The sequence below is a fragment of the Scardinius erythrophthalmus genome (assembly GCF_964197995.2).
Source record: "Scardinius erythrophthalmus genome assembly, chromosome: 12".
Taxonomy (NCBI): domain Eukaryota; kingdom Metazoa; phylum Chordata; class Actinopteri; order Cypriniformes; family Leuciscidae; genus Scardinius; species Scardinius erythrophthalmus.
In genome coordinates, this window is record NC_138232.1 from 10,695,035 (window position 1) to 10,722,797 (window position 27,763).

The following is a 27,763-nucleotide window of genomic DNA, read 5'->3' on the forward strand; positions in this document are numbered from 1 at the left end:
ATTATCCAAATTTCATACTTTATCTATTTTCAATGTGTCCAAAATGTCAAATTTCTAAAACCAGGGCTGGGAATTAAAGAAGCGAGATATCTCTTAAATGGATGGTGATTTAGAAAAGTAGTTCTCAACTGGTGGGTTTTGTCTCAAAAACAGTTTGCAAGTCCGTTCTGACAAAACAAAAAAAAAACAAAGCTAAATGCAACAAATTGGCATTCCATTTTGTTGCTGATGTCAAATGTAGTGCGTAAAATCAAACTTTAGTTAGCGGATGGAATGTAGCAAAATTAGACAAAGAATTTGGCATAGTTTCAACCTAACAAAATATAAAATAAATAAATACAGTATTATTAAGTTTGTAATATTAATAAAATGCTATTTTTTGTTTTACTTTTACATGAAAAACATTTTGATAAGGTGTAGGTTTAGCACTTGGTGCCCAATGAAACATCTAAGTTCTGAAGCAAAATTAGTTGAGAACAACTTATTTAGAAAATCCATTGATGTCAAGATTCAGATATACTTCAATTATCTTATTCCCAGTGCTTTAGAGAGAAACATTTGCAAACCATTCTCCACTCACATTTTAACACATTGAAAAAACTGCCACTGAAATATTTGTGAAAGATAGAATTACTTCTTGTAAGTCTGCATAATGTAACACCATTAGGCAGACTGTGTAGCGCTCAGAGGCTCTGTTTCAATTTCTAAAGGCATAATATAACACAAAATAAGTTTTTACCCAAATTTTGTGCATATATTGATAGAAGAATACTATCTTCACAAAAAAAGAATTGCACAAGAGTGGACCTTGTGTCATGGTGAATACAGGACTTTCAGACTAAAAAAAGTTCTCTGTAATTGTGTCATGTGCATGTGCCAGGATGTGTTGAAGGGGACAGGGGATGACGTCAAACATAGCTTCACCTGGATCCTTCTGATCCTTTAGAGTTTTCTCAACTTGAGAGAGAGAGAGAGCGAGAGAGAGAGAGAGAGAGAGAAAGAAAGAAAGAAAAAGAGAGTCAGAGCCACATAAGGAGAGGGAGAAATAAGGGAGAGAGAGAAGGGAGAACTGGAGGGAAAAAGAATTATTCCTCAAGGTGGCATGTTTTAGCCCAAAGTCACTGCAGCATCCCTGGTCATTTCACTCTTGGTTGCTCTCCAGAGAATTAGTATATATTTGATATAGAATAATAAAAATAATAAAAAGGCAAATAAACACACATGTAGATATTTACCTGGAACGACAAGAACAAAAACACATAGCACAGTAGCAACTGAAGGACACACTGAACAAAGAGACAATAGCCATTGTTCGGTTGCATGACAAATCGCACACAGCTGTAGTAATCACGAACAAGACAAACTTGTGATGTTGGAACACGTAAGTTATAGCTCGTACACGTGTACTAACTCCTGCTCTCCTGGTAGCTCAGTCACCTGTTGATGTGTCTGGAACCCCCCAGTGAAACCACCTACCACACCACAGTAACGATATACACTCAGACAAAGTAAAATAGCGAGCAAAGTAAAAATGCATTCAAGTCACAAACAGGAGCTTCAACCAAAAATGAACACGAGGAAGCAGAACGGATGCATCAGTCATGTCGTATTACAAACAGATGGAACATCTCTGCCAAACAAATTGGAATCGGAACATTACGTATCGCTCTCTACTCAGTGTCTGTCATCTGTATGAAAATGGCAAAACAGAAAAGTTCAGAGAAGGATGCGACATGGAGGGTTGATTTGATGGAAGAGAGGTAAAGAATGAGGGGTGAGGAGTTGTTACTCACGGATGGTTAAATCCATAACTTGTGTTGCCAAGGAGTAGACAGGATGATCATACATTTCCCTCTTTTTTCCTAAAGAAAAAGAGGATTCCGGCATGCAAGAGTTTGGGGTCAGAGGAAAGGGGGTCAAGGGTCGGTTATGGTGAAGGGATGTCTTGTGTTAAGGGAAGTTCTCATTAAGAAGAATAAAATCTGTTTTTGGAAAACGTTGGATAATACAACATGATTTGATGGTTAAAACCATTAAACCACAATCACCCTTGAATTCTCACTTAGAGACACTAAAAATGAAGAATAAAGTAGACGTGGAAAACTACTGTTCAAAAGTTTGGGGCAAGTAAGATTTTTTATTTTTTTAATTAATAGATCAAAGGTGACAGTAAAGACTTTTATTTTGTTTCAAAAAATTCTATTTTAAATAAATGCTGATTGAATCTCCACAAGCAGCACATCTGTTTTTAACATTGATAATGATAAGAAATGTTTCTTGAGCATATTAGAATGATTTCTGAAGGATCATGTGACACTGAAGACATACATGTCGTAAAATAAATGCAGCATTTACAAGCATAAGAGACTTCTTTCAAAAATCTTACCGGCCGCAATTTTTTTTTGAACAGTAGTGTATTGTTCACCCAAATTAAAACTCTGTCACTTTCTTTCTACCATGGATTACCATGGATTCAGCAACTTTTGTTTAATGGAAAAGGGCAGCAGACAGTGAGCGGAATATCTCCAATGTGTTCCACTAAAAAAAAGAAAACCATGTGCATTTCAATTGACACGAGGGTGAGTAATTGATGACAGATTCATTATTGGGTGAGCTATACTTAAGGAAATTGTGTCACTTTATACAATCAGGGAACAAGCAGTCAAGGCCCATTAGAGAGGCACAATTGTAAACTGATACTGTGTTTTTTTTTACTTTGCCACCATTTGTGGCATTTGTATCATTGGTTTGTCACCTTGTTCGAAATAAGCGACAGAACCAATCATTTGAGCATTCATTCAGAGCGATGATTTAAAAATATCTTCAAACATCTAAACACAAACACCCTCCTCAAAACCAGCTCTCAATGCCTTCTACTCCTCCACAAACAGAAACCCATCACTATTGCCCATCTTTTGCTTTTTTTTAATCCTCTTTCACGCTTGTTGCCCAGTCTGGCATTGTTTCATGGATGCTTCCCTCTTCATCTCATTGCTCTTTTCCTCAACCTGTTTTCCTCTAATGGACTCTTCCACCCTACAACCATTCCTTCCCACATATTTAATTTATTTCACCGCAAGATTATTCCCCATTCCTGCATTCCTTTCTGTTCACCGACTCATTTTCCTTGTTTCTTTTTCCTCCTCTGTAACCATTTCTCTACCCTGATGTCTTTTATCATCCTGATCTCAGCCATAATAATAGAAAAGAGAATGTGTGGAGAGCATGTGAAAAATGTCCAATTTCCAATCTTCTATGTTATCGCAACACATAGGAAAGGGTCAGAAGCTCTTCTTTGTGTGGATTTGAATGCATTTTTTTTTTACACACAAGTCCACAAAAGGAGAATGGACAAGAAGACATTGAAACTTTTCTTGAAAACAGAGAAATAAACAAAAGCAGTAATTGACCGTAGAAGAAACAAGTATATTATTTCAAACAAGACAGATGCAGCGTAATTCAAGAATGTGCTCTGGTGTAAAATAAAATAATCAAATTAAGTAAAATATAAATGCAGGTAATTCATTTTATATATATATATATTGTAAATAAATATATATATATATATATATATATATATATATATATATATATATATATATATATATATATATATATATATATATATAAATCGCATGTATATACTTAACTGCATCAAAGATGAATAAAAAATTCATCTACAATTTAAACAAAATCCTAATTAACCAAACCTAAATTTATTTTCCTCTCACAAACTGAAAGTAGAAGAACAGATGATTTACTCAAAGCACATTATTCAAATATGGACCACAGTTTATGCATTAAATCGATTCAAATTAATGGAAACGGAGTTTAAAAAAAAGTTAAAAGCACAAAAGTTCCCTTCTGGTTCAAATCATCATATGGTTAAGTGCTTTAAAATCATAATGCTGTGAAAGAAAAGCGTAATGCTAGTCACCTTCCACTCTGGCGTATTCAGTGATGCGCTGGTAGTTAATTTGAGCTGCTTGCTCTAAGCATTTACGAATCACAGCTTTGACTTCCTCCTGCGGCACTGGGGTCACAATGTCCTTCATAAGCACCTGTGAAAAAACACAAATCCCAATTTTTATATCTAGTGACATAAATGTTGTTGGCCTGGTATGAATGAGTCATACTTTGTAAAACTTTTTTATATTTATTTGAAATAATGATGCATGGCAGAACAAGTAAACAGAGGCAGGCGGCACTGAACAAAATACCATCAATTGCTTCTCTTTTCCTTCTACAGCTGCTACTCTGAATCAATATAAGCAATGTTGTCATTACCCTCTCCAGCAAAGACAGAGTGGCTTTCAATGCTCCCTCAGGGCGACCAAACGGAAAGCAATACCTACAACAAAAAAAATTGCATTGTGTGTGTAGAAAATCCTGTATACAATACACACATTTTTGGATGCAATGTCGAGAAAAAAAACCCAGAACGGTGTACATCAGCGGTTCTTGACTGGTGGGATGAGAACCAAAAATGGGTTACGGACAGCAAGGGGCAAAAAACAATGCTAAATGTGAATAATACAATGCAACTCTTTTAAAGAAAATGCTTCCCATATCTTTTGTGGCTGACGTCAAATGCTGAAAACCACAAACAAAACTGTACAAGGTAAAAGACGCACTGAGAAAAATGAAACCACATGCTAGTGTCTTGTTTGATTTGCACAGGCTATAATTTGAGCCCTGTTGTTGAAATAACATTGACATGTTTATGCACTTATGGCTGTGCACCGCTCATGTTCAGCCTAATACAATATTTGGCCCAGCATTTGTTCCATGCATTAAGCTGATAAATCACCTCTGCTGTTGTTTATGTGTTTACAAAATTGTCCAATTCCCTGCTCTGCCTAATAATTTGCATATTGTTGGGACTACGCAGCCAGTGGTGATATCATTTTTAATGTATGATTTTAAAGGACATTTTTGTCTACTTTCGTACACTAAAACTGTAATGAGATGTTGGATTGCACTCGATGTTCAATATAAAATATGTGTCTTGAAACAAAACCAAGAGAGCCACTGGTGTACAAAGTCTTCTTGCTATAGTACAGGCTGTGAAATGTTCAATAAATGCCTTAAGTCTACATACTCACCTAAAGTTTGTGATCTGATTCTCCAGAAGGACACGTAATCGTTCTTTGATTTCCTCAAAGCGTTCTTTTTCTTCCACCGTTACTGTTCCAAGACCATCAGGCCTATTTTACAAGCAAAACATGCCATTATTTGCAAATTGATTAGGAAGAAAGATCAATGTTGAGTCAAGACGAAAGTAATAAAAATCAAAAGAAAGTTTTGACCTGATTTATTATTACAACTAATTATGATACTACATAATTGCTTTATAAAGCCCTGTATATTTTCAGTGAAAGCTAATCAAACCACATTAACATTTCAGTATGCTCTATATCACACTTGTAACAATAAAATACAGGCCTGGCACACTGAGCCCAGAAAGAACATCTAACCAGAAGCAATGTCTGGTTTTCTTAAATCTAATACACAGGCTCTAAATGTATTTGTACCCAGCAGATGGGACCCTGTTGTGATACACATGGGGGACATTCTTTCCAACCCATTTTTTTTTTAAATTTACAGCTATTGATGTCACAAAACTCCAATTGGGCACCATATTTCATTAAAATATATTTATTACAGAGCTAGCTTCAGCACAGTAATAAATACACTTTCAACAAGTCAGTGGGAAGAGAAAGCTGAACTAAACGTGCTGTACAAGTGTACAGGCTTGTATGAAGTCAAAATTCAAAATATTTTCTTAATGCAGGATCTTGGTCTTATTGTTAAGATAAATATGTCACATGAAATATCATGATGACTTAAAAGAAATGAAAGGTTTATAGTTCTTTTTTTTTGCCTCGTGTTCAACTGAAAAAAATGATGAGATTAAAAAAAAATTTTGGGGGTGAGCTACAGTATACTTTTAAGATATCCTAAGCTGTACAAGCAATGTCACCCTGTGTGAGATACATTTGCTGCAATATAAAATATGATGCTGATATGAACACATCCTTGATAAGCCCTCTTACCTTGCGCTCTCAGGGGCCAGCTGTGTTTTACATTTCCTCTTTTTTTTAGACTCCTTTTTCCCTCCTGACATTGAGCCAGCCCCCTGTAACTCAGACCCCCTCTGACTATCAGGAACATGTAATGAATGAGCAACACAATGAGATTTGGAAATTAAAATAACAAAAAAGAAAAGGAGAATGGAAAAAGTGTAGTGGATAAAAGAATACTGCTGAGCTTTGGAAAGTGGAAAAGAAATGAAAAATGATTGAGAACAAAAGACACAACAAATCAAACAAAATTTGGCAAAATTATAAAGAACATTCACAGGGGAAAATATAATAAACGCTAAAGAAAAAATACAAAAATATGCTGATGACTTGCAAAGCGCCCTTGGTTCTGCACTCTCGTTCACCCTGCTTCCATGATCGTATCTCTCCCGACATCTAACATCACAAGAACGCAGTGTATCTTTACGCAAGCCTGTACCTGTTACCGTGAACATGGGAGGCACAAAACGCGAAGCTGTAGTGCAACAGCGTCGGGTCAATCATGTGCCCGGCATCTGCCCTCTCCAGTAGGTCGCCAAGATAACACAGATGTCTATGGCATCCTCTCACCCCGTTCCGAGCGCAGTACTCATCCAGAACAAACACCTGACCTGGGCTAAACCATCCCTACAATTAAAAAAAAGGTAGAAAGTTTGAAAGGAAACATTTCTTTTTATGATCACTGCTGAAAACAGTTGTGCTGCTTAACATTCTGTGGAAACCATGTTGAATTTAGTTGCTTTGCATTTAGGTCAGCATTTAAAATAAAAATAAAAAACACTTACCAGACATGCAAAGTTGTCATTTAGCCTGTGGTCCAACGTGAGCCTCTGCACCATCTCGAACAACGAGGCATGATCAAAGCTACATGGGTTAGCTGAGATAAACTCATCCATGCCGTGCTTCTGTGCTCTGTCAGCATCTATTCCAGCCAATCATGGGAGAGGAAGGGAGAGGGGGTGGGTTCAAGGAAGAAGAAATTAGCAAACAGCAAGGAGAATGATTTGTTCTCCTCTCACCACAAAAAACTAAACACCTAGAATGAGCCCTCTATGGCAAATCAAGGACATTGAGCTATTACATTGTCAACTTGCAGCAAAAGTCAAGCAGAGTTCAATCGGACCTAGCAAATGTGGAACTGAGTGATAACTCTCAGCTCACATTCATTCTGGACGTGCATGCATGAGCTGATCAGGGCCTGGTCTCTTCCTGTTCTCTCAATCAAAAGCTTTTGTAAGTAAAAGGCCACCGATGGCCTTGAGGAAGTGGCGTAATTCCAAATGTAGTTTCTTTCATGTGAATACAATAGATTCTGCCATTCGCAATTGATTAATGTCACTCATTTTAAGAGAGAAGATGGATTGTGTGCTTGTAAAAGTGCAAATGCCGAAAAAAGAAATTAGGGGAGATATGTTTGCCATTTTTGCTATATTATAATTAACTAACCAGGAATTTTCTAATGTAATTTAATAGTACAACAGCATCAACTAAGTCTCTAAGATAATATTTAAAGGCCCCATGAAATGTCCTGACAAGCAGTTTTCTGATTCAATTGATTAGACAGACAAAAATATGTGTGGGTCAGCATGAGTCATGAATATTTTTTCTCTGTTTTCCTTTAAAAGAAAAAAAAATACTGTTAAAAGTGATTTTTTTTTTTTTTTGGTAAATATTTACTAGCATATACACTACCGTTCAAAAGTTTGTGTTTAAAAATAAAATAAAAAATTAAGTCTCTTATGCTAACCAAAGCTGCATTTATTTGATCAAAAAACAGTTCAAACAGTATAACACTGTGAAAAATGATTACCGTACAATTTAAAATAACTATTTTCTAATTTAATATATTTTAAAATTTAATTTATTCCTGTGATGCAAAGGTGAATTTTCAGAATCATTACTCCAGTCTTCAGTGTCACATTCTAATATGCTGATTTGCTGCTCAAGAAACACTTTTTATTATGATTAATATTGAAAACAGTTGTGCTGCTTAATATTTTTGTTGAAACCATGATACATTTTTTCTTCAGGATTCTTTGATGAATAGAAAGTTTCAAAAGAACAACATTTATCTAAAAATCCCTTCACTGTCACTTTTGATCCATTTAATGCATCATTTTTGAATAAACTTAGCAATATCTTAAATAAAAAATGTTAAGCAAATTAATAAAACCTCAATGACCACAAACTTTTGGTAGTGTAGATGTCCTCAATGCTAATAGACATGGCATAAAAGCAAAAAAAAAAAAAGTGTTTTATTTTTTCGTTTTTTTTTTTTTTTTTAATGGGTTCTTTAATATGCTTTTTGTTAAAGGCTAAATGTCAACAAAATCAGCTAAACAGTCTATGTAGTTTTTTAAGTTCTATGCACGTGCTTGAGAAAGTAGTAAAAGAAAAGAAAGGTAAGTTATTCCTAAAAAAGAAACCGACTCCCTGATGACTTACTTTATTAGCAACAGAATAATAGAATCTAAATCTATGCAGTGATGAGGTGCTCTAATGAGAGAAAATGTGAGGAAAGAATGTGCATCGTGTTACACCAATGATCAGGGCGTGTGTCTAGATAACAACAATAACCATGTGAATGTGTGAATACATATGGCTAAAAATAAAGTGCAAAAACAAATAAATACTATCCAGATCTGCTTAATTAGAGGAACTTGGATAAAGTTATGTTATTCTTTGGCCAAGTAAAGCATTGCTACAATTATAGAGACGTAGACTAAACTAAAAGAGAGGACAAAAAAAGGAAAGAATAGAGGCACAGGAAAAGACACGGGATTGTAGGAATGAAGAACTCAGTGAGGAAATGAGCAAGGAAAGACCACGGACAAAATGAGAAAAGTTCAACATCAGAATGAATGGCAAAGAAGCCTTATAACTGAGCAACTCAGGATAAAAAACAAATGAGAAAAAGAACTATATGAGCTATATGAACCATGGAATTAAAGGGAAGAAATAAGCGAATGTGTCCTAATTACAGGGTAAACCTACAGGATTAAAGGATGTGCCTTATTCATTTGCATTTTTATATTTCATAATTATACATTAATTAAAATAATGTACTTCCACATTCCACAGTTTTAAATCGGCTTGTGCAAAAAAAAACGCTCTGCTGCATTCAAATAAGACTAGGACTTATGGGGATACTAATAAACTAGGAAACATTTCCTACCCTGTTATTAATAATATTTTACTCCTATAAAATAACTCCTGATGCTTTAATGGTTATATATGATATTTCATTGAAAATGGATGTCTTTTACATGCAGGAACACAGTGAGACACTCCACTGTGCTTTCCAATGTCATGCAAGAAAAAGGAAGAAAAAAAAAAACTGGAGTAACATTTTCCGCTTGCCTATCTTTTAGCATTCCGCATTTTTCTCTTAGCATTTGCAAGTTGACAATACTGTAGATAATTTTCAGTGTTTTCATAAGGGTTGCTGAGCACACTGACAAGCAAGCCACTTCAGTGGCGTGCCAACAGGCTAGCATTACTGTTCTAGTGCAGATACACGGCTTTAACGGGAAGCCAACAGAGTCTAAAAAGTAATTAATTCATTCTCTGTGAAAAAAAAATGGAGAATAATCAAGAAGGAAGAACATTAACTTGTCTTTCCATCAGCATCTGAATGGATAACATGACATCAAAATGCTCACCTACTCAAGCAGTATAAGGGCAAACACACACAGGTGCAAATAATGAACTATATCTTTGCTAAGTTCTACATTGGGTTTAGGGACTACTTCAAAGAGGCCCATTTCCTCCGGACGAAATATAATTAGGAGTATTTCTTGGTGAGGAGGGACGGCAGTGCCTGCTCCTTCACATTGGCATTCAGAATACTCCACTTACATATTTGCCAACTCTTGTAAAGCTCAAGTTCAAAAATAAAGAAATCAGTTGAAAGGCAACTGAACCCTCGAGAGTAAAGTCCAAGTGGTCAAACATGTACAGTGCTTCACTGCTGCTGTTACTGTAGACAGAATTGATGGTCAAACTTAGGAATGGCCAAATTTGACTTAGTCAGTCATCCCAAACCTTCTCAGAATTGTCCCATAAGAATGAAATGCCACCAAAACAAGTCAAACCCAATCTTTTACTTTACTCTGAGGGGTCTTGTGATGCTAGTGATGTTTATGTAGAGAAGGCAATTATGCAAATAAATCATAAACCATATTAACTTAGCTAAATAATAAGTACAAACGCACTAATTTACATGCAACCTAAACTGGCAAGAATAATGAAAGTTTGTAGTTTTAGCCATCATCAAAAAAAAAGTTCAACTGAAAAGTAAAATAATCTACTTAGGTCTAAAGCATGAGGAGTGAGATTTGAAAGGAGGAGAAAAAGAACGAGAGAAAAAGGATAAAGAGAGCACGTTGCATTGGTCAGATAATGGTTTTATGATTATCTGACTGGTGCTAGCTAACAGGTTAGCACTTACCCTTGAGTCCAGCTAGAAGACAGCAGGGTAAGAAGGGACAAACCAGAATAACATAAAGACTAGCAACAAGGCTGAAGGAAAAAGCAGACACGAAAACCCTGACTCCACTACAGCTGCAGGACTAAAGAAGGGTACAAGCAAAGCATGAACGAAGAAAAAACACAACGTAAAATACAACAACCTGTACCGACATGATTGTGCAGTTTGAACTGGTGGGTGGTCAGATCGAGTAGTGAAAGAAAGAAAGACAGTAAGAAAGAAAGAAAGAAAGAAAGGACTATATTTCGGTGTATTACGTTGTGCTCTGCTGCAGCTGATTTTGACAGGATTCTCACAGGATACAATCTAGATCAGACTCAACTATCACTGAAACATATACTAACACTGTACTGGCAAAAACACTTACCTTCAGACATACAGTATATTTGAATGTTGGTCAAATGTGTATTTGATGCCAGAATCAGTTTCTAAATTGATTCTATGAAGGCACTGAATGAGCATCGCTGAACACCCAGACACACTTTTGGCAGAGGTCTGGTGACTTTTATGTTATTCAGTCTGAGGGTGCCGCACTAATGTTGATTGACAGGCACACATAAAATGTTATATTAGTATTGCCTTAATGTAGTATTTATTGCCTCAGAATGTTGTTTTAGAAGTTGTCGAGGAATTCCGGTGAGGAAAAGAAAGTCATTTCTATTCTCAGAACAAACATAAAACGAACACACCAGAACTATATAAAGGCCATTAGCACGTTTAAACTTTTATTAATTTGTTATTAAGAACAGACATGCCAACTGACCTGATGCAGACTAATATACACAATAGCTAAAGCGGTATATCGTCTTGGTCTGGAGCTTGAAAATAAGCGGGGCAGTCTGAAATCTGCCCCAATGGCTCTCAAATAGAGCGCTGCACTTCCATTTTTCCTCACAGATTTACATTGGAAAACTGTGGGGTGCTGTAGAGCTGGGGAGGGCTTAGGCACCTGCTGCCCGGCTTAGTATACATGCCCGCCAAAGCCATACACTAATATATCCTACGACTTAAAATAGTATAGAAAATCCAAAAATATATTGTTACAGAATGCTGAACACATTTACAATTTATTATTGATTCAGTTTATATAGATTTCTATGTTTTGGATGAATACTTTGGTGGGTCTAGCCGTTAGACATGCGGGCTGTCATGAGGTGCATATAAGGCGCGTGAAGCATCTCGCAGTGTACTTGTGTACCCCTTTTTCGATTTTTTAAGTGTCCCTCGTGACTTACCGATGTGGTGTTAGTTATATATGTGCCAACATACCAGTGTGTGCGTGCCACTAGTAGTTTGGGCCGTAAGGCTTGGCTCTAGTGGCCTATTAGACTATGTGTGCCTGAGCCTGCTTTGCAGAATGGCTTAACTCTAGTGGCCTATGACTATGTGTGCCTGAGCCAAAAGGCTCAAACATCCAATTAGAATGTGCATTATGTGTGGCTTTAACAAATGAAATACACGTTGCAGGCTAATAGAAACCCCCCACAACCACCTGAGCAAATAATATGATGATTTAGCATCATTTGATAATCGTCATTGTCAAAACCCTCTATACTCCTATTTGTAAATGTTGAGGTCATGTGGATGAATAATGGAGTATGACTCTAACACGCGTTCAGCTGAACCCAGCCCGAAACACACACGGCCACGGGTAAATTAAAACATCAGCCTTAGAAAAAGTGTTGCTGGAAGTTGAGCAAATAAAGTTAGCCTTTCTAAAAGCGCACTGCACTGCTAAGGCAAATGCTACACAAGTATGTGAAGGTTGAGCACGCAAGCTCTTTGGATATAGATAACGATGTGATTACGAGCAGGTTAAGTTAAAGGACCAATTAGCCTGCGCCATCAAGAGTTCCATGACAGAACTTTGTATTTAACAAAGTGAACCTTATTGTAAAGTGTTCCCAAACATTTCCATTTCCCTTTTAATATTACCTTAATCATTGTATGTTATTATGATACATGTACTCTGTATTCAAGCAGAGTAATTAATGCATATTTAATATATTTATGTACAAATATAAACTGTTGCCAGAACCTTCATAGTATTCCAGAATCTGTGAAAACCTTCTGCAGCAAAGGAATGTTTGCTCGTGGATGTATGTACAGCATGTTATATTCCACTACTCTGTGCCATTCAAGACCACCTGGGGTGTGTTAAGGTGGAGTGTGAAACATTTACACAGTGTAATAATGTTTCAGAGGGGAGAGGGTCTGTCTTATAGTGAGAAAATTGAATGGCATCTGAACTTGTGAGGGAATCATCTGACCACAAGAAACATTCACAAACAAGACAAATAAATCAATGGAAAAACAACACAGAACCTCTACCTTTAGATTTTGTATGAGGTTAAAACGTTAGCTATATTTTATTGAACTTATTTTAACAGTGTATAAATTCTGTTAAGAGACATTTTGTGATATAAGACATTGCTATGGACAGATGCTGAAGTAGATGCACACCAAAAGACAAGGTTCTGAATAGCAGGATCTATTATTATTTAGATGCTTCAAAGGGACTTGATATTAGTGTGATGTATTTTTTTTTTAAACTTTCAATTGTTGGTGAGAACATTTGTGGCAGAATCGTAATGCAACAAAAGGTGCCATTTACGTCTTAAAGGGACAGTACACCCAAAAATGAAAATTCTGTCATTATTTACTGATTCTCATGTCATTCCAACCCCCTAGAACGTTCTTTCTTCTGTGGAAAACAAAAGGACAAAATATGAATTTTTGCATGCAAATAAACAGGGTTCAAACTTAATTTACAAATCTTCTGAAGCCATATAATAGCTTTGTGTGAGAAACTGACCAAAATGTGTGTGTTCTGCAGAAGAAAGAGGCTTTTTTTTTATAACATGAGGATGAGTAAAGGGTGTCATAATTTTCATTTTTTGGTTGATAATATCTTTATAGAAAAAAGAAAGGCCTATTTTAAACTGACCAATTTAAATAATTTAAACCATTGTAAATTGGCTGAATAACACGCAAATGTTAAAGCTAATCAGGAGTGCGTGCGGGCAGAAACAAAGACATGGACATTGAAATAAACACATTGCTCCACTATACACACTCGCTCTTACCTTTTCCTGCTACTTGTGCAGTGTGCTGAGAGTGCAAGGTTACATCACTATGACATTATGGGTAACTAACTCAACCTGACAACAACCTGAATTCATCTATTAATTATTATCCACTTTGTGACGTGTTGTCATGGGAAAAATGTCACTGTCCGTAAGTGGTTGAGGGCACGGGGCTCTAACCTAAATAACAGAGCGGTTTATAAAAGATGGTGATTAACAAGCCTTGCTATGTTTTTAATTTACTCGCCATCTCAGCTTCAGTATTTTTTTGTCCTGATTGATATTGTAATGAAATGCTTTACTGGTATGTTTACTTACAGAACTGAGAGATGGGGGCGTCCATCTGTGCCGCAGCTCCGCTCTTAGAATTCAGTTTCTGGACCTGGGTGGGCGGGACGGGTTTGTGTGATTGGCCAGTAGCTCGATACATGGCCTGCACCCATAGGATGCGGTCCTGCTCATCATCACTGGCAAAGATCACAGTGTCACCCTCCTTCACTGCATTGAAAAAAGCCCGGCCTCCATCCAGACCTGCACACACAGAAAAAAAAGAGGTCAAATTCAGGTAGACATTGGAGGATACACTTAAAATGCACTTTTGCTGCACTATATACAACATTTCAAATAGCATCTGCAAAGAAATTATTCTAGACTCTTTCTCAGAATTGGCTTCACTTTTCTGAGGCTTTTTTGCGATAACCAATTGCACCCAAGATGGATGTATGAAGTTAGTTCCCCTTAAATACGCAGGTGTCTCGGCGGAGTTAACAAAGATGTAGTTTATTACAATAACAATGGACAATGACAACCAGAAAGTGATAATAGTTCCATAAAGGAGTGGTACATAAGAGTAATCTGTGAATGTGAGAGTTTTACCTGGCTGTGGGTCAGTGTAGTCCACAGTATAGCCATCTAACTGCAGCAGCTCCTGCGGTTCTGACTTCTTCTCTCGATAGCTGCACATGGCAAACGTATACTGACTTACCTTTAACAGAAGAGAAACAAATAGTATTAAAATACTTGGCATTAGGTTCTCAGGTTAAATCAATGTCATATGCACTACCTAGAATTGTACATGGTTCATCAAGACACTGAAAACAATAAACTTCACATGGAATTACAAAGTCAAACTATTCTTCACTCAAAATTGTTATGTATAAAAGATATACCTGGACCAGGACAAAGAAGCGCTTTTTCCAGCGTTTCCAAACATTTTTGCCAACAGCCCATAAATACCTGATGGAATAATCACAGGCTTCATCAGTATTTTACTTTACTGATTTATCTCATACACCACCGTTCAAATGTGTGTGGTCAATAAAAAAAGAAATAATTTTTTTTTACTTTTATTCAACAAGGATGCATTAAATTGATCAAAAATTATATTAAAGTCATTTATAAAATAATTTATTTATAATAAAAAGATTTTTATTTCAAATAAATGCTGCTCTTTTGAACTTTCCGTTTCCACAGAAACATTAAAATATATTACAATAGAAAACAGTTATTTTAAATTGCAATAATGTCACAATATTACTGGTTTACTGTATTTTTGATCAAATATATGCAGACTTGGTGAGCATAACACACTTCTTTCAAAAACATTTTAAAAAATCTTACCGACCCCAAACTTTTGACAGAAGTGTACATACTTTTTCATTTAACCATGAAACAAAAGATGATATGTGTGGATTTTACTGTTTTAGAATGTAATCTCCATTATGATCAAAAGACTTTTACAGAGAAGTATTTCTCTACCCACAAAAGCCCTTACCCACAAGCCTTCATGTTCTGAGGCTTGTCCATGCGGACAGCAAGTTTGATCTTCAGATCTTGATCAGGGCAAGCCTTGGTCACAGTCATCTTGTGGAGTTCTGCCTGCTTTGGGCTGTTTGGAGTTGGGTGAAGAACCACCTAATCATTCAACATTAGAGAACCATGATTATTAGTCCATATAATCACAATCCAGACCAGACTGAGCAACCACTGACTGAGAGACAAAGCTATCACCATTAAAAACAGCACACCCAAAATGAAAATTCAGTCATTATTTACTTACCCAAATGTCTTTCCGAACCCATATGACCTTCTTTCAGGATAGAATGACAGAACTTTCATTTTTGGGTGAACTATCCCTTTAACATGTAATCCTATAGCCAGTGCCTGCCCTAGAAACGCTAAGACATTTTCACACATGAAGCATTCAGTAAACGGATAAACAGGTTGTGTGGGTGTGGGAAAATATCCCTGAGTCTGGGTGTGAGCTGATAATGACATATTACTTTGCCAGTCAGCGCTTTTAGTGAAATTCTCAACATTCAATTCATTTTGGCTCATGCCTCTGTGCACTGAGAGTTGGGATGTGCGGCTCTTCTCTTGGCACCTTATCAGAGAAGAGCCAGTTTCTCTCTATTCTCTCCTGTGCTTTTTTTATTTGCTCTCTTCTCTCTCTCTGATAAGTTGGCTCAATCTATTTCTTAGCTAGAGTTGAATGCTTAGAGATGCCTGCCTACCTCAGTCTTGATGAAGACACATTTATCAACGATGTACCAAACATCCGGCATCAGTCAAGATCAAAAACCATGTTAACAATTTCATAATTAGAGGACCTCTGAGTCCTTGAATGTAGACTGCTTTTTAAATTCCAATTCACGATTTCTTATTAAGGTTATATTAACATAAAGGCCAATTGCAATTCAAATTTGAATTAAAAAATGCTCACCAAGGCCGCATTTTTTGATGAAAAATACATAAAAACAGAAATACTGTGAAATATTAAAATTTAAAATACCATTTTTTCTTTTTAAATATATTTAAAAATGTGAGAATTAATTAATAATTTATGTCTGTGACAGCAAAGCTGAATTTTCAGAATACTTTCAAAATTTCAAATACTTTTAAACATTATTAATATCTTTACTGTCACTTTTGATCAATTTAATGCGCCCTTAATAAATAAACATACATTTTTTCATAAATAGAAAAAAATATTCCGGACTCAAATTTTTTAACCATAGTAAATGTCTCTATTATGTTTAATAACATAGCTTTGTATTATTAATTGTATATAGAAAAGCATGCCATTTCCCAGAATGCTATAATTTACTTAATATATTATATCAAGAGTTAGGGTTAGTTTTAAGAGTTTTGGTGCCATTGTTAACAGTTTTGATCTTATTATAGCATAAACATGCATAATTAGCCAAATCAGTTGTCATTTGGTTAATTATTAATTTTATTACAACAATTCAACATCCGGAGGGGCGTGGTTAATTCAGTTCAAATCCTAACTCAGGAAGCCTGTTTCGTTCTTTGAGAATATAACCCATGTAAGAAAAACAAATATTCACTGTAGAAACAGAGCAGTGGTTCAACTTTAAAAGCCAAACTTCTCGTTTCTTTTACAGGGATTTTCAAGACTGGAGATTCACAGGCATCAATGAAGCAAAAGGAGGATTACAAAGTAAGACATCACTTCTACAACTCCACCATAACAACCTCAAACAAACTCCACAAAAACTCAACAGAATGACAGATGTCCAAAGCCACCAGAAAGAAAAGAAGGATTGAGTGTTACCCGGCCCAGCTCCTTGTCCTCCAGGGCCAGAACCCCTGTGCTCTCTGTGAAGAGCTTCACTTTGACGGCTGGCAGAGGGTGTGTGGTGGTGAAGTCTCCTTGGGTTCCCCAACTGAGAACACACATACACACAAACACCATTCATGTATTTGATGGTAGGCTTCTATGTACTTTATACACAAATTTTTATCCATCTCACACACAAAACACACATAAAAACACAAAAAGCACAGCCACCAAGTGTTATGCTTCCAAGGGCTCTGGAATGTATGGCTTTCTCCAGGTATATTAGATCTCCTTGACACTCGGCCACTCTTTATTACTTTATCACTGCGTAACTGCTGAGCACAGAGACATCTCGCAAACCTTGTTTTCATTGTATTACTTTGATCAGGGAGGAAAACAATCTCTGCAGTCCTATTCGGCTACATGGCAGGGCTGATGAAATAGTTTGCCAACCATTCATTTGATAAGGTCGTAAAAATCTAATACTGAATGTCAAGTGCATGAGAGACAGACCAGTGGTAAAGAGTATCATCTGACGTTTTCTGCATAACGCATTCAGCCGAGGATATTCTCTGGTGATTACTGGTACGAGATTCTCCCACACAACAGACAAGTCTGACATTTGGAAAATAATAAATAAATGAAAAACCTAAAGAAGATTTCGAGAGTTCACATTCACAGTCCACCATTATTTACTCTTTCTCTACCCATTCATTATCTGAATCCAATGGCGTGTGGCAGACCTCGAGGCAAAGTTCTCTTTGCAGTTGTTTGGCTGACTTACAGATCATTTAATGTTTTAAGTTTATTTTGATTTGCTTTACACACAGTTCCCCTTATAAGTCCAGTTATTGATGTCATAAGTTGTAATTGCAGCTGAGTGCTGTTCAGCCAAGAGGTCTGTAAATGTAAATCTTATACAAGAATGTGGACAGATGTTTTAGAAGCATAGTTTTATTATTCTAATATTCTTAAACAGTTGTCTAGCTGTTTATTACAAAAAAGTTTATTGCAGTTGAGCATTTCAAACTTGTCTTAACTGCCTTCTGTACTAAAACAAGTTCACTTTACTTGAAGAAAAGTTGGAAAACAATTGCACAGATCTTTAAGCCTCCATAGCTTAAAATGGAAGATTAAATCCATATTGAGAAGTAAGAAAGAATAATAAGTATTTAGAATATTTGCAGTACACATTCTTACAATGTTAAATTAAATTAATACATTCTAGAGTGTAACTGAATCTGGAATATTAAACTAACCTGATATTTATTAATTTACCAATTTACTCAGGAAAAGTTTGCTTTCTTTGCTTTTTAGTTGATTACTCAACTTCAAATTTCTCATTAGGATAATAAAAAAAAAACCCACAAATATGATGTTTAACTAAAGTCCTTTTTGCTTAGTTTGGTTGAATTGGATCATCAAAGGTCAGCAGCATTGGTTAATAAAGTAAGATTAAATACAGTATATTTGTGTTATTTATCATTTAATTATTGCAGGCTTGCGTAATATTTTGAGTTTGCATTTCACTGTTTTCATTCATTTTGAGGATTTCTGATTTTTTTGTGCAAGTGAGATGAGTGAATGCATGCTCACATTTTGCCGTCAATAATTGGGGAAAAAAAGTAACTTGCATTACTTAATTGAAATATTTTTGATGCAAATTTAAAAGTAATGTGTTTAGTTACTTCACAAAAAGTAATCTGATTACATAATAACTCGCATTACTTGTAATGCATTACCCCCCAACACTGTGCCTTAGTATCTCACTCAATGAGACTAGAGATGGTGCATCCATTTAAAACTTCATCTGCTAGTGTCACTGACTTAGATCTCATATTTCATTATATTTGATTTTTAAGATTGATTATTTTTTCATCCAAATTTTTCTAAGTAAGCACTGCCTCCTTTGCTTCCTTTAAGAAAACGCCCCTGCTATAATCTCTTGACACTCGCCCCACTAATCCATATGCATGTAGTGTAAAGCCGTCATAAAGGGAAAAATATTATAACTCATGCATGTATGAGAGATCGCACTGTCGCAGGGCTCACACCATGCTTTATATGATCAGTATTGATATTATAAATAATAAATGGACACAATCTCAGAACAATATGACGCAACAGTATAGAAACGTTCACCTAGGAAAACACGGATATACTCTCTCTCTTACACACACACACACACACACGGTGAGTGGTAAAGTTGGCCTAGTAAAACCGGAACACGTGACATGATCTGCTGCCGTGGAAACAGGCTGCACGTTTCAGAGGCAGCAGTCAAGTGAGACAGAAAGAAAAAGGGGAAGAGAAAAAGAAATGAAAAATAGGGCAAAAAGGGAAAGCTAGTGCAGGAGGGGGAAAACTGCTATGTGTGTGGTGGGAAGTGTGATTTAGCACTTAGAGAAGTGACAAATGCAGACTGAACGATGGGAAAACACAATCGTCAATCTGCTTGATGACCACCAGGGGGCGATAATCATGTAACGGCTGAACGGTCGAGGATGAATAGAGACCAGATAGAGACCAACAGCAATCAGCAAAAACATAATTTGCATGTGAAAATATGAGCTTTAGGGAAAATTTGTTGGCCAAATGTTTGCCACTATATTTTTCTAAGGGCCTACAAGGGATATTAAATGTTTTATAACAAAAGGGAAGAATTCACTAAGAATGATTGTACTCGCTGATCATTTTCACATTCTGTCTGCATTGTTGTAGCACCAGATTCACAAAAAAGAACTATGCAAATTACTGAAGGTAATGGAGCAATACATCCAAAAATTTTACTCTCTGCAGACAGTAACAGCCCAATGTTAAATATAAATATTGTGAATTAGGCCCAATTTACAATTTATATAAATAGAGGGTGAACCTAATTTATTGTATATAGAAAAAAGAGACTTGTCAGCACTGAAAGACTTAATTTAAATACACTAGAGCTCTATATCACTGAATTTAGCACCTGGTTGACCATGCAAGATTGCAGATGCTTAGTCAATAAGCAGCAGGTTTCTGCACAGATAAAACACAAATAATAGTGAAGTCTTATGTTAATGAACGAAACATGTTTAGTTTCTGGGCAAGTGTTTGTATGGCTTCCATGGATACGGATGGGTTAGCATTCTAACAGTGCTAACGGCGTGTCAGGGAGGTTGCTGACACTGCACAAGGCCATGCATGACTGAACCGTGTGTATGTGTGAGATCGCCTTTGGGACAACGTAAGACAGGTTTTTTCTTAAACAGCTGACTGAATAACATTTTCTGAGTACTTCTGAATGTCAAATTTCCTTTTCTCTTCGATTCTGCCTCGTTCGCTCTCCTCGATCTCCTCCTCCTCTTAATCTCTCTCCTTCAGCATGTCTGTTTGATGTGACACATTCTTGTGTGTCCATTAGCGCTGTTATGCTTTGCCAAAATGAGCCAATTCTCTCCGTTTCCAACCACCAGTGACAGCATGAATACATGAATATAGACAGAGTTCTATGACTCATAATCATAAGGCTTTTATAAGAGCTAAGTGCTTTACAGTTGAAAGAAGAAGAAGAGAGAGAGTGAGAAGCAAAATTTAAGTTACGAAAAGAGGAAAAGAATGGAACAGAATCGTGGATACAGAATAAAAGAGGAGCAGGGGAGCTGTGATATGGGAAGAAAAATAGAGCTGGGAGATATACTGAATATTCATGATAAATTTATAATTTTGCTGTTCATGTAAAATGAAACATTGTGAATGCTTTAATATCATCTTTCATTTGAAGTTCAGAAGCAAAAAAGTTCAATTTGTGATTAATTTAGTGAATAAATGAAATCAAATGGATCTGTATTAATATATCAACTGCAAACTGATTCATTTGCACTTAAAAAGTCTCTGCATGGTATTAGTCATATGATTAAAAAATATTGCAAAATATATGTAAGCATACTGTTTAAATATGTATTGGTGCAAAATAAATTCCTTATGATCAAATAGTGAAAAAATGTATACTGAATATTTTTACAATATATTGAGATATTTTTTAGCCTTATTTCCCAGCCTTGTAAGGAAAGGATGGAACGGAGAAAGGGATAAAACGGGGGAAAAAAAATGTCCTAGAAGACGATGCTTCGTTGAGGGGAAAGAAGGTGACCTTGTATATGAAACAGATTTTATTCCCGTCAAAGGCGTGCTAAACGGTGCGTGCGGGTGTGTGTAAATTCTCACTTGCGCACACAAAAGTGAAGGTTGTTGTGTGTGATGACAGAATTTAAATGCTAATTCTCACGTGACGTCATTATTCTTCGGCAGTGCCGGAGGCTCTCTCTCGCTCTCTCTCTCTCTCTTTCCCTCTCCCCCCTCCGCTGGGATGCGCACTCCTAATCAGTTTCTCCACAGCTGATTACTTTTCTGAGGGGACATGGAGGCTGTGTCTTGTATTCCTGATTCTTTCTCACTCTCTCTCTCGCTCTACCAGGCTCCCTCTTGCTCTTTAGCTCGTTATAAATTGGCATCTGATCCAATGATGGAACGTAGGGCCCAAAAATAGCACCACATCATGTGCTCATCCCTTGAGTAACTGCCTCTGGCCAAATAAGAGACTTCTAATTGGAGGACACAACACCTGAAACTGCACTGCCATTAGAAAACTGTCCCATATTATGGATTTAGTGAAATCTGTAGAGCATATGACTAAAACGTAGCTTATTAATAATTAATAAGCTAACGCCGTCGAACTTGATCCCAAGATATCGGCCCTAGCCACTGCAAGACCCATATCTGCATTCATTTACACATATTTTAAAAGCAATTATAACAATACACACTACTGTTCAAAAGTTTGGGGTCAGTAAGATTAAAAAAGATGTAATAAGGGTGCATTAAATTTATCAAAAGTGACAGTAAAGATATTTATAATGTCAAAAAAGTTCTATTCATTAAAAATCTTGAAAAATAATCATGGTTTCCACAACAATATTTTTTAATAGTAGTTTTTTAAACATTGATAATAGTAAGAAATATTTCTTGAGCAGTAAATCAGCATATAAGAATGATTTCTGGATGATCATGTGACACTGAAGACTATTAATGGTTACTGAAAATTACACTTTGCCATCACAGAAATAAATTAAAATTTAAAACGTATTAAATTAGAAAACAGTTATGTTTAATTGTAATAATATTTCACAATGTTACTGTTTTTAATGTATTTCTGGTCAAATAAATGCAGCCTTGGCGAGCATAAGAGACTTCTTTCAAAATATAAAAAAATCTTGCCAGCCCCAATCTTTTGAAAGAGCAGTGTAGATGTTAATTATGATCATGAAAATTGTTTGATTCTTGACATTAATGGCCTACGTTGGTTTGGATGCTTCAGCCTGGTCAGTTTGTAGCTTCTCTCCACCCTCCACCTCCATCGTGCAGTACACGATGCGGTTGGGAGCCAGCGACTTCAATCCCTGAACTTCCATAATCACCACCTACACAGAAGAAACATTTGGTTTTATTTCATATGCAGGTATGTGTTGTAATACTCACATAAGCAGTTCCCTTGGCTGCTTTCATTTACCATGCTGTTAGCCAATCAGGATCCAGCTCAATCTTTTGACCACATTATAAATGTTTATTATCACTCAACTTTCTTGCTCTTGACACTCAATGAATTAGCATTGTTTACGTCTGGACCGAAAATCAATCCACACACACCCAGAGCACCTATAAAATTTGCCAGCTCGTAGCTCCTCAAAACAAAATAGACTCCAAAGACACAAGCCAGGCTATCAAATACATAAAACACTGCTCTGTCAGCCTCTGTGACTACTAAAGCCATGCCAAGTTATAATCAACTGCCCTGAAAATGAGCTAGCTCAAGGTAGTATAATTATAGCAAAACCTCAGACTTGAGAGGGGAGATTTCTCAGAGGCATTCAATATCCTCAGGAATCATTAATCAAAAATGCTGTATAACCTTTTTCTAATATGCTGCAGCCCATTCTGTCTATAATTTATGCAATAGGAAAGGCTGGAAATTCAGTAAAGGTTAAAATCTCACAGACGCATGTGTTAAACTAACGCTGCAGCTGCTAATGTTGCTAAATTTATCATTACTTCTCATTTAAATTCTCTATCAAAACTAAGGGGTGTTCATTCATTCGAAATGATGAGAGGCAAATCCTTAGACTCCAAAAAGATATTTATGATCAGTGGTAGTAAGTGTTACATGATATTTAATGCAAAAAAAATGCAATTTGTTTTCGACTATATAACACAGGCTTCTGACTACTTAAATTAATGTTTAAAATAGCACATTTCAATGGTTCAAAGGATAAAACAACAGCTAAACCCTTAAAAAAATAATTGTTAATGTTTGTAATTTCTATTCCACTAGCACCAAAAACGCTTAATGTTTCCCAAACTGGCTTCTCAAACACTTCTGCCACCTCTTCTGCATCTGCCATTGTCTCACAATTTTGGTTATATGTTTTACACTTAATGGTTAATTGTGTGCGAAACATCAAGAATGTCCAAGTAAGGCGAAATGCCACAAACCTTCACCAAAGAAAGTCAAAGGTATGGAAGCCTTGAGCAGGGCCACCACTAAAAATCACTCTTTCTCCCCTGGGCCCGATGAAAAGGCACACTATACTGAACCCTGGCCTTGAGCACAAAACTAATACACTGCCTGTAGGCTAGAACAGTTCTTACCTCAAGTGTGAAAGACAGGACAACATCAGACTTGGACAGCTGGTTTTCATCTTCCTGCCCCATATCAATGATGGAGGTGTTGTGTCCCCTCTTTAGCTTCTGCAGTTTGAACTCTCCTCCCTTTGAAACCGGCATACTCTCCAGGTTAGCCATCAGCTGGTTGACTGAGCTTTTCAGCTCCTCTATATACATAGCCTCCATCTCCTTCGACACAAACTTGGGGAATTTGCCAGCCTGAAGTTTTGAAAAACAAAAAATAAAGCATAACATTTTTAATAATTGTTATTATCTTTATTTTAAATTATCACTGGTGTTAACACTATTAAAAACTTAAAAATATATATTTTATAAAAATATAAAAAAGATATAGAAAAGTACTTTCAAGCTCAAAGCTTAGTGGAAGAGGTTATTCAAATAGTTTACATGGTGATTCTCCTATCATATTGACAAACTATTTAAAGTTATTTTTATGTCATTGTTTGTATGGGGAAAAAATGGTATAATGGTATAAACTTAATGGTATAATGTTATGATTTTAGTCTGACCAGTGTGTGTGTGTGTGCGTGTGTTCGAGATATTATTTATAACTTTATTTTATGAGAAATTGTTACTGGGGTTATAATAAGATATTCATAAAATATATATATATACTGTATATATATATATATATATATATATATATAAAAAAGAAAAAAAAAGCATATAACATTATGACTAAAACTTTAAATTGAAAACGTCTTGGTTACTGATTTAACCCTCAGGGAACGGAGACGTTGTGTCGACTGCCAAATGGGGTCTCACTTGGGAGCCCCAATCACCTCAGAGTTTTGGAAAAACGGCCAATGGAATTGGCAAGTGGAACTTGCATGCTGAGCCCCTCCCCCGTACATACGGGCATATAAGATGGCGGCACGCATCCACTCATTCAGGGTTATGCTGAAGAGCTGAGACGGTGTGCCGGCCATTCAGCTGGAAATTCAGGGTTGTGGGGAGGGGGACATAACGACTCTCCATCAGGGTACGAGAGTTACATTAGTAACCAAGACGTTGCCTTATCTGCCACTACAACGTTATGTCGACTGACAAATGGGGTCCCTATGGAAAATGCTACAACCACTGAACTATGTATGAGGCAAACAGGTCTAGTCGAAGGTAAATCCCGGTTTAAATTATGAATTGAATGTGGGTACATAAACTCAATTGACTGAGTTGCAGAGGAACGGATGGCAGTTCTGTTTACAGCACCTCCGGAGCATCTCTGTCCACGTGCAAGTTATCAAATGATGAGACTTACCCGGGCAATCTGATCAGCCATCTGCAGACGCCCATCCAGTTCTCTCCTGATCTGAGCTGCTTGCTCGTCCAGATTATCCAACTGCAACCACATATACACACAAAGTTACATTGGTTACCATCAGCCCTCACAACTCAACACACTAATACCAACCAATACATCTCCAGAAGGCAGCTAATTAGTTCCGATCCACGTAAAAGCTTCCCTGCACCCCATATGTGACATAACTGGGGTCACCAGGGGTCACACTCTGAAAAGATAAATGGTCACACATATTCTGAAAACAGAAATGCAAGATTTGAGGGTTTTGAGGGTTTATGTCAAGTTTAGGCTTACAAGGACGTGTGAAAGTGGATAAGCTCAAAATGTTTTACACCCGATCTACACCTGTATTGTCCACTTGTGATCAGATTGACGGAAACGTGGTTTAATACCAGGTATAAACAGGGCCTGAGTGAAAAGTTGTCCTCAGGCCAGTAAACACATCATCAGAGAAGAGTTTATAGATTTAGAGATTATAAGCACATGATTTACAATAGAATAATTATGATGTGCACATAAATATAATTTATAATCTTCAATGTTCCATAAAATAATAAGAATTGTCAATTTTGATTTCATTGTGACTTTCAGTGATTAAAGGAAAAATTGCATTCATTTTAATTTCTATAAATAAAATTTGAGTTCAAAGTTAATTTAGGTTGTTACAGTTACGTTACTTTAAGATCTGTTAATTTGATTAAAATAAGAGATGAATAACAAAATTAGTTCAATTTATTAAAATAACTAAATTAATTAAAATAATTTGAAGTCATATTTTTCATTTTTACCAACTAACATGTCAAAATGTACATCTTTTTTATTTATTTTTTTGTGCCTGAATTTCCACAGAATTCTGCAACCCACACATAGCATCAATAAAACATCTAATATATTCCATCTGTAACCAATTTTTGCACTGCTCGTATATACAGCCTCTCATACATAAATACATGGCCATAAATCATGTTGTAAAGCATAAACTATATCACATCCACAAGGACCCCGGGAAAGATGGAGAACCCCTATGGAGGAAAATCTGATGTGATGGAATAGGAAATAATCTCTTCACCCCTGATAACTCTGTTGCATGTGTGTGGGTGTGCGATCGTGTCACTGTCTGTTTGTGTGTTATGACATCTGAAGCCTCCCCATCCAAAGCCATCACATCCTGTCTTTGTCACTCTCCTGCTCCTGTCCACACAGAATCCAGGGGCGACAGCACCACGGCAACCCTTGCCATGGCGACAGTCAGTCTGGAGTGGGAAACCTTGTCACAGGGGGCAGAGTTGAGTCCTCGTCCCCAGAGCCCTGTCTATCTTCTGCCCTGCTCTCCAGGGGCTGTGTTCTAATTAAGCATGGCTCAGCAAATACGGGAACCCTCTTGTGTGCGCATTTGTGCTAGCGCAGCCCCCAGAACAGAATGAAAGATGGCATTGCGATGCCAGTGAAAAGAGAAAGTATATTTCCAGTTTTACAGCGCAGAATTCTCAGCTGCATTGTGTTCGACTAAAAGCTTTTGTTTAAATTATTGATCATAAGTCCTTTGGTCTTCAAAAGTCTCTCTCACATGGGTTTTATTTAAGCTAAAAATACCAGAATGAACTTTTACTGGCACACTGAGAGCACTACAATGACCTAATGACCAGTTTCATGATCGCATTGTTCCCCGGGCTGCTCGGGTCAGAGCCTCTGCTCTCAGTTTATGCTAAATGACTATCTCTCTATAGTTCTTGAGCATTTTATGCACGTAGCTAACAAATAAGCTGTTATAAATAATTTACAGGAGACATCTGCAAACACAGCTGAAATGCTGGTCAGGAAATCACCTGGTAGATCCAAGTACAAACCAGCTCAATTTCCTTATTTATTCTGCATGCTCTTGTTCTGTTTGGACGTAAATGCCTCTTTCATCAAAAAGCTTGGCCTTAATAATAGATGGCAAACAAAACATGGAGGTTGGGTGTCTGTATAGAGGTCAGCATTAGCCTATTTCCCTCAGTTCTTCATTTAACAGCTGTAGCTCTGGTGTTGTAGTCTATGTTTAACATTAAAACATTTCACATCAAAGCATAGTAAAGCAACAAGCCATGGGAAGTCATGCATTATATTGATTTTACACCGATAAAGGGGTAATGTTAAAGCAATCAACCTTAACCTTGCTAAAATCACTGTAATGCACAGCCGTAAGTGGATTATCACTCTCATAAAGCAGCATAAAATGCATTGTTATTTGGTTAGTTTGTACCCTTTAATTCAAAAGACACTGAATCCCCGTTGGTTTTACATACAGCACCCACCCATCCAACACAACAGGCACAAGGTTCGAACGGCAATGTTCGCTTCAGTGCTGTGATCTGATGGAGTTAGACGGCATCTCAGCAGAGGGAGCTCCCAACAGCTGTTACCCCGATTCCTTGATCCTCACCGAAAGGCAAGCGCAACTCAGAGACTCACTGCATCAATAATGCATTCACACATTTAGATTTGCTGATGGCAGACTGTGTT

At 36.7% G+C, this 27,763-nt stretch overlaps 1 protein-coding gene across 4 annotated transcripts in view; it reads right to left on the reverse strand.

Moving 5' to 3' along the window:
• cadpsb (Ca2+-dependent activator protein for secretion b) overlaps positions 1 to 27,763 on the reverse strand; it is an 83,105-nt gene that overhangs the window by 17,547 nt on the left and 37,795 nt on the right. Inside the window, exons 4-18 of one of the 4 annotated variants that reach the window (XM_081381633.1) lie at positions 25,217 to 25,297; positions 23,923 to 24,156; positions 22,576 to 22,697; positions 17,236 to 17,347; positions 15,433 to 15,572; positions 14,828 to 14,894; positions 14,535 to 14,643; positions 13,977 to 14,189; positions 6,869 to 7,005; positions 6,523 to 6,710; positions 6,057 to 6,161; positions 5,106 to 5,207; positions 4,288 to 4,351; positions 3,938 to 4,061; positions 925 to 957 (exon numbers count right to left, since the gene is read on the reverse strand). In XM_081381633.1, coding sequence (XP_081237759.1) covers positions 925 to 957; positions 3,938 to 4,061; positions 4,288 to 4,351; positions 5,106 to 5,207; positions 6,057 to 6,161; positions 6,523 to 6,710; positions 6,869 to 7,005; positions 13,977 to 14,189; positions 14,535 to 14,643; positions 14,828 to 14,894; positions 15,433 to 15,572; positions 17,236 to 17,347; positions 22,576 to 22,697; positions 23,923 to 24,156; positions 25,217 to 25,297 — 1,831 coding nt within the window. The remainder of the gene's footprint in view (positions 1 to 924; positions 958 to 3,937; positions 4,062 to 4,287; positions 4,352 to 5,105; positions 5,208 to 6,056; positions 6,162 to 6,522; positions 6,711 to 6,868; positions 7,006 to 13,976; positions 14,190 to 14,534; positions 14,644 to 14,827; positions 14,895 to 15,432; positions 15,573 to 17,235; positions 17,348 to 22,575; positions 22,698 to 23,922; positions 24,157 to 25,216; positions 25,298 to 27,763) is intronic. The other 3 variants (XM_081381634.1, XM_081381635.1, XM_081381636.1) reach the window with 3 other exon arrangements.